Source organism: Tachypleus tridentatus, chromosome 13, assembly GCF_004210375.1.
Source record: "Tachypleus tridentatus isolate NWPU-2018 chromosome 13, ASM421037v1, whole genome shotgun sequence".
In the NCBI taxonomy this organism is placed as follows: domain Eukaryota; kingdom Metazoa; phylum Arthropoda; class Merostomata; order Xiphosura; family Limulidae; genus Tachypleus; species Tachypleus tridentatus.
This window is the reverse complement of record NC_134837.1, coordinates 67,640,607-67,651,906: the sequence shown is the minus strand read 5'-3', so window position 1 is coordinate 67,651,906 and position 11,300 is coordinate 67,640,607. Positions and strand designations below refer to the sequence as shown.

At 30.4% G+C, this 11,300-nt stretch overlaps 1 protein-coding gene across 1 annotated transcript; it reads left to right on the top strand.

Moving 5' to 3' along the window:
• The first annotated feature begins 892 nt into the window (after positions 1-892).
• LOC143237341 (uncharacterized) lies at positions 893-5,490 on the top strand. Its single transcript, XM_076476484.1, has one exon. It carries the CDS (start codon positions 1,865-1,867, stop codon positions 4,310-4,312), a length of 2,448 nt encoding a protein of 815 aa, XP_076332599.1. The 5' UTR covers positions 893-1,864; the 3' UTR covers positions 4,313-5,490.
• Positions 5,491-11,300: the final 5,810 nt, after the last annotated feature.

Below are 11,300 nucleotides of genomic sequence, written 5' to 3'. Positions count from 1 at the left end.
AGATTTTAATTGTGATAAATGTAATGTAATACATGTGGGTTATCATAATTTTAATTACAAGCACAGTCTGGATGGGAATAACATTAATTGTGTCATGAAAGAAAGAGATCTTGGTGTAATAGTTGGCCACCCTATAAAGCCATCCATGAAATGTGCTGTTGTTAGCAGTAGGGCAAATAGTACTTTAGGTTGTATCAACAGAAATATATAATACAAGTCTAAAGAGATTATAATTCCATTGTACATGTCACTAGTTAGGCCACATTATGAATATTGTGATCAGTCTTGTGCTCCTTATATTCTGGTACATAATAAATAGGATGTTGTTCTAATGGTATTTGCTCTGTTTTGTTACTGCATCTGTAATTAAGTCTAAAGGCTTATAATGTTAAAATTCAAGTTTCAAACCCATTGTGGATTTAGCACAGATAATTCATTGTATAGTGTTGTGTTTAAAAAACACATTTTTGGGCCATGTACATATTTATTTACATATTTTTAACATAATTTTGGTCATAAAACCTTTATGCAATTTTATATAACATTTTAGAGAATCTAGATGTCAGCTTGATTTTTTTTGTGTCTAAATTCAAAGGTGAATAAGTAAATGTTCTGGCTTATATCTTGTTACAGGTCATCTGATGGACTATCTACAGCCTTTTTGAATAACTTATCTGATGAATCCCCCCCAACATATTCCTCCAGGTAATGTTATATAATCACACACACACATTTAAAATGGAACCTCCCTCAGACAGTCATGTTTACATACACTGTGTGTTTTCCTTTGTGTTGATTTGTGCTTAACTTCAAACAAACCTTACAAACCTTTTTGATACAAAAATTCTTCCCGTGTAATACTTCTTAATTAACTTAACAGTTCTTTCTTGTGATATCGCAATTTTTATTTAATTTAACGGTTTTACTTGTGATATATAAATCGTATAATTTGCTTGGCCTGACCATTCTCGAGTAAGTTGGTTGGTCTAGAGATACCTGTTCAGGAAAGAAGAAACCTAATTGAAACGTCTTTGCTAAACAATTACAGTACTTACCTAAAGCCTGTTTTAAAAACTACTAACTGTATTTAGAAATTAATATTAATTTTCAGTCAGATCAAGCTATGTACAAAATGTTTTACGTTGTTTTGTTCTGATATTTGCAAGTACAGCGATAAACTGTGTGTTTGTTACATTATATATTTCAAGCTATATCCCAGCCACAGGGATTAACATACACAACAAACAATCAAGTAACGTCCACCTAAGTCCTCCTAGGTAGCATATAAGCTCGTGTAAAATCGGTGCCCTGAAGACAAAATAAGTAACTTTCTTCACAAGTGTCACCATAAACGAGGCAGTTGCTATCCGTTTCATCTTACACGTGACGTTATAAGTGAAAAAGAGGTAAATGGTGCAATAAACACCTCTAGCTCGTGTACGTGGACAGTCCGAACACGTCTGGTTTCCTTGCTTCTTAATAGGTTAATACCTATTAACTGTGTGCGCGTAGACCTAGCTGTTCAGTGTAATATCTTCCAAATCTTTTCTCATTTTGTGAAGTTAGACTGCCTGTCATATTTAACGTTCTATACTGCAATGGATCCGGTCAAATTTTCTATTAGTGTGAATTTATAATGCAACGCATCTGTTCATATTTATAATATTCTCAGCATATATCATTGTCGAACTTCTTTATATTATAATTATAATTTTAGAATAATTTTTTCAAATAGTCCTAAAAATAATAATAAAAGTTATTTTTCCTTATTTTTTGTAGCTCATCTTCGAAACAAGTGAACATAAATAAAAGATTTCCAGGTGAAACAGTCAGATTCATAATTTCCTTTCGTCCAAACAACAAAATGTTGGTTAGTTTGTGTATTGCTATGGTGATGCTGCACACCGTCATGACAACAAATGCAGTCAGTGTCACTTATGACGAAATAAGTAAAGTGGGCAGTTACTGTTTCTCTACACATACGTGTTTGTCAAAATTTTTAGGGGCAACAAAAAACAATACAGTAAGTTGTAAGTGTGACAGTGAGTGTGTCCAATATAACGACTGTTGTTTTGATGCCAAACCTGCTAGTCAAGAAATCTTTACAAATCAATGGTACTGTGTTGCTTTAGGTGCGTTTGATGGTGTGTATGTTAAAGCTGTCTGTAAACCACAGTGGTCTGGAAGTGAGACTTTCCGTAAAAAATGTGAAAAAGTTACCCTGTCGGATGTTCAGGATGACCCAGTAGCCCAACTTCCGGTCACCAGCCCCATCACTGGAATCTCATATCGTAACTACTACTGCGCCCTCTGTAACGATGACAGTAGCCAAGACATGATATTGTGGAAGCCGCGACTAGAATGTCCATCTTTATACGTTTATAACCAATCTAGACAGAATCTAACAGAAGACTACGTGATCGACCACCTAGAGTACAGTGGATCGCGATGGGGCGTCTGGTTGGACGACGATGACAACAATCTTATCTTTTACAGTTGTAATATACTTTACAATTTGCCTAACAAGCTATCTCTCACCCATCATCTCAGACAATGTGTTCCTAATATGATTTCAGAATGCGCAAGGAATTGGAACAGATCTGACATCGAAGATAAATGTAGATCTTATACAGCTTTATTATATAAACCAGATAGAGTCTATAAGAATGGTCACTGCGCTCTCTGTAATTATGTAAACGGGTTAGAACTGGATTGCACAGAACCCACAGAGAAAATTCACAACCGTATTTTTACTCCTCGATCGTTTGCTGTTCTGCTTGATGTTAATGCCCATTCGGGTAAAGTTGTGGGCAAAGAAATGCACTGTGAAAAAAATGAACATTTTGATCCATTTTTCAAAAAGTGCCGAAATATTGTTTGTGGTTTTTTTGGGTTCGAGCCTAGAAATGGTCGATGTGTAGAGATAGAAACTTCAGGAACGACAACTGCTGAAGAAATATCAAGCAACTCGGTCACTGAATATGACCAAACCGATGTACCTAACATAAACAGTCGCAACCCTCATCTAAGAATAAATAATTTAAATGACAGTGATTCTAACGTGTTATCTTCGACAACCGCAAATCCTTGGAATGTAGACGTTCGCAACCAATCAACAATCTACAAATCGGACTTTCAACAGTGTCCCAAAATCTCCCTTAACGAAGGCGAGTACGTTCTTCTAAACAACCAAAGCGTGTACATACCAGAGTATGGTCAAATTTACAATAAATCTGTTTATATTTCTAAAGAAGGCAGGATCTTCATTTGTGCCAGTTTTCTAAACAAAACAACAGATTACACAGAAAAGTTTTCAATTTACATGGGTTACGTCACCATCATAGGTCTTGGAATTTCAATCACCTGTCTTATTTTCCATATTTCAATATTCTTCCTGATACCTGACCTCCATAATTTATCTGGAAAAAACTTAGTGTCGTTAGCTGCTTCACTTATTTCTGCCTATTGCTGTTTCATCATTGGACAAGTCGGAGTCCTTTCATTTCAAGCATGTGCTGTTGTAGGAACCCTTACATTTTATTTCTTCCTCACGTCCTTTTTGTGGATGAGTGTGCTGGCTTTTGACGTGTGGAGGTCTCTTTTGAGAGCAACACGAGAACTCCGAGTTTCGAAAGGAAAACAGTGGTGGAGGTTCCTGGGCTATTCTTTTTATTCTTGGTTGACTCCGGTACTGTTAGTGGCAGTGACTGTCATGGTTGAACACCAGAAGAACATACCAGATGAATATAAACCAGGATTTGGACTCTACCATTGTTGGTTTAGTCACAAGAAAGCTTTGACTTTCTTCTTTGTTACTCCTTTAGGTGCAGTGATGTTTATTAATGTAGTCTTCTTTGTTTGTAGTGCTAAGATAATTGTCAACACCTCATCCAACGTAACTAATAACCAAATTAAGTCTTCTAGACAGAACTTTCGTTTGTATTCAAAATTGGCTCTTCTAACAGGTCTCACCTGGATTGTGGGTCTTCTAGCTGGATACCTTGATTATGAAAGTCTATGGTACATCTTTGTTTTCTTAAATACTCTACAAGGATTCTTCATCTTCGTTTCTTTCTCTTGTACTAGGAAGGTTCGAACATCTCTTCAAGAAAAACTCAGATCTATAATTTCAAAGTCAGCATTTAATAAGATCCACATGAAAACCACAGGGACGGGGTCCAACTCTTTGACTGCCGAACACTCACACGAGAACAACCGTAAAATATCGTCAGATAGGGACTTAACTTGCACCCAGTTTATTGGATCTTCTACTATGACGTCGAGCAAAACCAATATTGTTTCTTCGTGCTGACTTTTTGTAAACGAACTAAATGAAAGTTGACAAGAAATGAATAATTTGCACACTATATTAGCACTTGTATTCAATGAAGCTTCTTGTGCAACTAGTGCATCATGTTTTCAGATTTATAATTAATGAAAGCTATTTATTAACAGATTTTGGGCAGCTGTTGGATTAATAATGGTTTCGAACATGCTCCAGTGTAGTCCCCCTCTGCTACAGTCTATGGATTTACAATGCTAAAATCAGGGTTTGATTTCCCTCAGTGGACTTAGCAAATAACCCGATGTGGTTTTGCTATGAGAAAATATACACACGTACACGCCCCACTGTAACACAAGAATCATTTAAATTTTGAACTGTTGTTAATGTACGGAAAGTGTGGATTATTATTATTATTAAATATCGCCTAATTTATTCATAACGTCACTGGCTCAATTATATATGTATGTTATGTATACTGTTATGATAGTTTTTCTTACCTTCGAAACTACGAATTTTCGCGAAAAAGAGAGTGAAGCCAATTTTACTCTTAATTTTACCATAAGTCGCTGATTTATACCATGACCACAAACACCGGTTCAAGCGTGTATTATATTTTAATGGTATTTAAAACTTAAAGATGTTAAAGTTATGATTTAAAAAGATTAAGTCATCGAGAAATGGATGCCATTTTCATGGGGCAAGGGACCATGAGGTCTAATGCCCGTTAAAATGTTTTGGAAAAGTTTCTCTTTACATTCTGAATAGCAGCGAGTCTATTAATGGCTGTTGTGGTATAGATGTTTACTAGTGTTCAATATTAACCGTAACCCAAGTTTATATATTGTAATTTTCTCGACCTTCACGTATTGATGTGGTTTATTATTGTTATAAACATCATAACTGATATAGCAATTATCTTGACTTGAACGCATTTCTAAATTATTGTGGATTATTATTGTTGTAAACCGTCTAGATTAAACTACACTTATATTAAGTCTATAGATATATATTGTAAATAAATGTATTTGCTTCTTTGGTATTATTTACGTTTTAATATGCTTATTAACTTTTAAGTTTTTAGAACAGATCTTCTGACAAAAGTCCTTTAATTTATATATATATATAGATATATATACAATTATTGTAAATATTTTTGTTTTATTACCTCTGTATTTTGTTCATTAAACAGCCGAACTCATAATCTACATTTGTGATGTTTTTATTAAAAATATTTAATTTTATACAGAATTACATTTTTAAGAATAAATACATAGAAACAGTTGTACGATTTGTAACCTATCGCAGAATTCATTAGACGAAAACCAATATTGACCATATCTACAGTAATAAAAGGGGTGTCTCTGAGTCTGTGTGTGTGACTGCTATAGCACCATAACCAAAGAACCCCGAAACCTGAAACTGTGCACCCATACTAAGTGAACCCTGAGAATGTGCACATGGGTATTACTTATCTACATGTGTGGGTGTATGTGCATCTTATTCATGAGTCAAGATGGCGAGAATCCACATAGAAAAGAAATTGTTCCTTATTTAATAGCTTCTAATATATAGAAACGCTAATGCGTTTTAGAAATACTGCGTTCTAACAATGGCTTTTATACCACGTAACTTAGCAACAAAGGATGTAGATTACATTTTATGCTAAAGTGTGTTTAGAATAAAACTATTACCCTAATATCGTGGACTATGCCGGGTACTCTAGCTGATGTTTATATAACACAAAGGATAACACACTATCATAAGAAATGGATATTTGTGGGATTCAAAATCACGATCCTTAAGTGTAAAGCAATATTTTATGTATTTCGTCTTGTCGATAATTTGTACATAGAAAATATCATTCAACATGCAAGCCCCCTGCTGGGGTAGCAGTAAGTCTTCGGATTTACAACGCTAAAATCAGGGATTCAATTCCCCCTCGGTGGACACAGCAGATATCCCATTGTGGTTTTGCTATAAGAAAGCACACACACACACACACACACACACACACACACACACATGTAGAGTTTGCGATATTTTATCTAACCAAAAAATAAACCTCAGTTCTTTATCAAGGAAAAACGTATCTTTAAATTTTATCAAAATAAACAGGTAAATAAATATCCGCAACCTTTATAAAAGAAAACAAGTAAATTTCATCAGTTCTATGTCAAAATAACCAAGTTAATAATACACTTATTTTTCTATCAAAGTAGACAGCTAAATATATCTAGTTCCTTCTCAAAATAAACAAATAAATATCTACAGACTTTGGTTATAATAAGAAGTAAATACTCCCATTTTGTTATCAAAATAAACAAGGGAGTATCTTCGGTTCATTACTATGGTAAACATTAAGATTTTTACACAAAAAAATGGAAATATTTTTAGACCTTTATCAAAGTAAACAAAATTAATATCCTCATTTCTTTATCGCGCCAAACCAGTAAATATTCTCAGTTCCTTATGTAGACAAAAAGTAATCCTTAGTTCTTTACGAAAATAAACAAATAAATATCCTCAGTTCTTTCTCAAGGTAAAATTGTAAATATCCTCAGTTCTTTGTCAAGGTAAAATTGTAGATATTCTCAGTTCTTTTATCAATTTAAACAAGTAGCCCCAGTTTCTTTATTAAGATAAACCGGTAAAAATCAGTAACTGTTGATCAAAATAAATATACAGAGATCTTTATCAAGGGTCTCGAGTCGTAATTTGAGGGTCGCGGGTTAGAATTCTCGTCACACCAAGCATGCTCATCCTTTCAGCCGTGAGGACATCACGTGTGACGGTCAATCCCACTATTCGTTGGTAATAGAGTAGCCTAAGAGTTTACAGTGGATGGTGATGACTAACTGCCTTCCCTCTAGTTTTACATTGCTATTTGGCTATTTATGGACGGCTAGAACTAGGTTAAAATATCCTCAGTTCACTATCAAAATATCTTCATACCCTTATATAAAAAAAACAAGTAATTCCTCTTATTTCTTCATTAAGGTGAACAATTACATTTTCTCTGTTCTTCATCAAAATAATCAATTAAATATCCTCAGATCTTTATTAAGGTAAACAGTTTTTCAAGATAAACAAGTAAATATTCTCAGTTCATTATCAAGTTAATTTTTTTAGTAAATATCGCTAATTGTTTTTAAAGGTCAACAAGTGAACGACATCAGATAGTTATCAAGAAAAATAAGTAAATAGTTTCAGAAAGGGAAAAATATTCTCAGTTCATAATCCCAATAAACAAATAAATTTGCTTCTTTCTGAATTTCGCGCAAAACTACACGAGGGCTATGTGTGCTAGCCATCAATATCAACACCTTCCAGAGAGGATTACGTCCATTAAAGGCCTCCAGGATTAAAAAGGAGACGGCAACTGTTAAATGAGAGTATCAAGGTCTGATTGATCATAAGTCTTTCCAGGAGAGAGGTAGAAAGAAAAAATAGTTATAGTTTGGTTTGGCTTGAATTTCGCGCAAAGCTACAAGAGAGCTATCTGCGTCAGCTATCCCTAATTTAGCAGTTTGAGACTAGAGGGAAGGTAGCTAGTCATCGCCACCAACGCTTGAACCCACCTGGCCAAGCCGGGCCAAACAAGTAAATATCTTCAGTTCTATACCAAGGTAAGCAAGTAAATATCCCCAGATCTTTATAAAAAATGCGTAAATATCCTCAGATTTTTATAAAGATAAACAACTGAATCTCTCAGTTTTTAAACGAAATAAACAAGTAAATATTATTATTTCTTTACCAAAATAAATAAGTAAATATTAGATTCTTATTTAAAAAACGTGTACATCTTACTTCTTTATTAATATAAACACGTAAAAATCCTCAGTTCGTATGAAGTTATACAAACAAATACAATTATCTCTTTATTAAAGTGCCTACGAGAGGTACAGTGATGTCTCCGAACTTACTACGCTAAAAACCGCGTTTCGACACTCATTGTGGGCAGAACGCAGATAGCCCATTCTGTAGCTTTGTGTTTAACCTAAAAACAAAGTTTATCAGAATAAACAAATAAATATTCTGACTTCTTTTTCAAGATAAACAAGTAAATGTTTTCAGTTCTTCATCATAGTAAAAAAAAATTATCAAAAAAGTAAATTAAATATATTCATATCTTTGTCAAGTTAAGCAAGTGAATCAAAGTAAACACCTTCTCAGTTCTCTCTCAATATAAATAAGCATATATCCTCAATTCTTTATGAAAATAAAAAACAAATACCTTCATTTCATTATCACAGTAAACAAATAAATATCCGCAAACTCTTATGAAAATAAAAAAGTATCCTCAGTGTTTCATAAAAAAACATGTAAGTATCTTCAAATTTATATAAAAGTATACAAGCGAATATCCCCAGTTCTCCATCAAGGAAATATCCTAAGTTCTTTACTAAGGACAACAAGTAAATATTGATATTTCTCTATCAAAATAAAAAAAGGGAATATTCACACTTCTTTATTAAGGTACACATTTGAGTTCTTTATGAAAATAAAAAAATAAAAGTTGCTCAAATCTTAATTAAAATAAATAATTGAGTATCCTCAGATCTTTATTAAAACAAACAATTACATTTTGTCTTTTCTTTATTAAAATAATCAATTAAATATCTTCATATATTCATAAAAATTAAACAATTAAATATTTTCAGTTATTCATCAAAGTAAACAAGCCAATACTCTTAGTTCTTTATTAAACATCTTCCCAATTAAACAATAAACATGAAAGTAGTCTCAGTTATTTAAAAATAAATTAGTAAATATCCTCCAAAAAATAAACAACTATTGTTAAATTCGTATCAATAGAAACAAGTGTATATCTTCACTTCTTTTCTAAAAGAAACAAATAAAGAATCCCAATTATTTTTAATTATAAACAAATAAAGGATCCCAATTCTTTTTAATTATAAACAAATAAAGAATTCCAATTCTTTGTAATTAAAAACAAATAAAGGACCCCAATTCTTTTTTATTATAAACAAATAAAGGATCCCAATTCTTTTCAATTATAAACAAATAAAGAATCCCAATTCTTTTTAATTATAAACAAATAAAGGATCCCAATTCTTTATAATTATAAACAAATAAAGACTCCCAATTCTTTTTAATTATAAACAAATAAAGAATTCCAATTCTTTTTAATTGTAAACAAATAAAGAATCCCAATTCTTTTCAATTATAAACAAATAAAGGATCCCAATTCTTTTTAATTATAAACAAATAAAGAATCCCAATTATTTTTAATTGTAAACAAATAAAGAATTCCAATTCTTTTTAATTGTAAACAAGTAAAGAATTTCAATTCTTTTTAATTGTAAACAAATAAAGAATTTCAATTCTTTTTAATTGTAAACAAATAAAGAATTTCAATTCTTTTTAATTGTAAACAAATAAAGAAAAGAATTCCAATTCTTTTTAATTGTAAACAAATAAAGGATCCCAATTCTTTTTGATTATAAACAAATAAAGGATCCCAATTCTTTTTAATTATAAACAAATAAAGAATCTCAATTTTTTTAATTATAAACAAATAAAGGATCCCAATTCTTTTTAATTATAAACAAATAAAGACTCCCAATTCTTTTTAATTATAAACAAATAAATAATTCCAATTCTTTTTAATTGTAAACAAATAAAGAATCCCAATTCTTTTCAATTATAAACAAATAAAGGATCCCAATTCTTTTTAATTATAAACAAATAAAGACTCCCAATTCTTTTTTAATTGTAAACAAATAAAGAATTCCAATTCTTTTTAATTGTAAACAAATAAAGAATTCCAATTCTTTTTAATTGTAAACAAATAAAGAATTTCAATTCTTTTTAATTGTAAACAAATAAAGAATTCCGATTATTTTTAATTATAAACAAATAAAGGATCCCAATTCTTTTTTATTATAAACAAATAAAGGATCCCAATTCTTTTTAATTATAAACAAATAAAGAATCCCAATTCTTTTTAATTATAAACAAATAAAGGATCCCAATTCTTTTTAATTATAAACAAATAAAGACTCCCAATTCTTTTTAATTATAAACAAATAAAGAATTCCAATTCTTTTTAATTGTAAACAAATAAAGACTCCCAATTCTTTTTAATTATAAACAAATAAAGAATTTCAATTCTTTTTAATTGTAAACAAATAAAGAATTCCGATTATTTTTAATTATAAACAAATAAAGGATCCCAATTCTTTTTAATTATAAACAAATAAAGAATCCCAATTCTTTTTAATTATAAACAAATAAAAAATTCCAATTATTTTTAATTATAAACAAATAAAGAATCCCGATTCTTTTTAATTATAAACAAATAAAGGACCCCAATTCTTTTTGATTATAAACAAATAAAGGATCCCAATTCTTTTTAATTATAAACAAATAAAGGATTCCAATTCTTTTTAATTATAAACAAATAAAGACTCCCAATTTTTTTTAATTATAAACAAATAAAGAACTCCAATTCTTTTTAATTATAAACAAATAAAGGATTCCAATTATTTTTAATTGTAAACAAATAAAGGATTCCAATTATTTTTAATTATAAACAAATAAAGAATCCCGATTCTTTTTAATTATAAACAAATAAAGGACCCCAATTCTTTTTTATTATAAACAAATAAAGGATCCCAATTCTTTTTAATTATAAACAAATAAAGAATCCCAATTCTTTTTAATTATAAACAAATAAAGGATCCCAATTCTTTATAATTATAAACAAATAAAGACTCCCAATTTTTTTTAATTATAAACAAATAAATAATTCCAATTCTTTTTAATTGTAAACAAATAAAGACTCCCAATTCTTTTTAATTATAAACAAATAAAGAATTTCAATTCTTTTTAATTGTAAACAAATAAAGAATTTCAATTCTTTTTAATTGTAAACAAATAAAGAATTCCGATTATTTTTAATTATAAACAAATAAAGGATCCCAATTCTTTTTTATTATAAACAAATAAAGGATCCCAATTCTTTTTAATTATAAACAAATAAAGAATCCCA

What these genes read in the sequence shown, in the direction of transcription:
- LOC143237341 (XM_076476484.1), top strand. Translation starts at nt 1,865, where the DNA reads ATGTTGGTTAGTTTGTGTATTGCTATGGTGATGCTGCACACCGTCATG.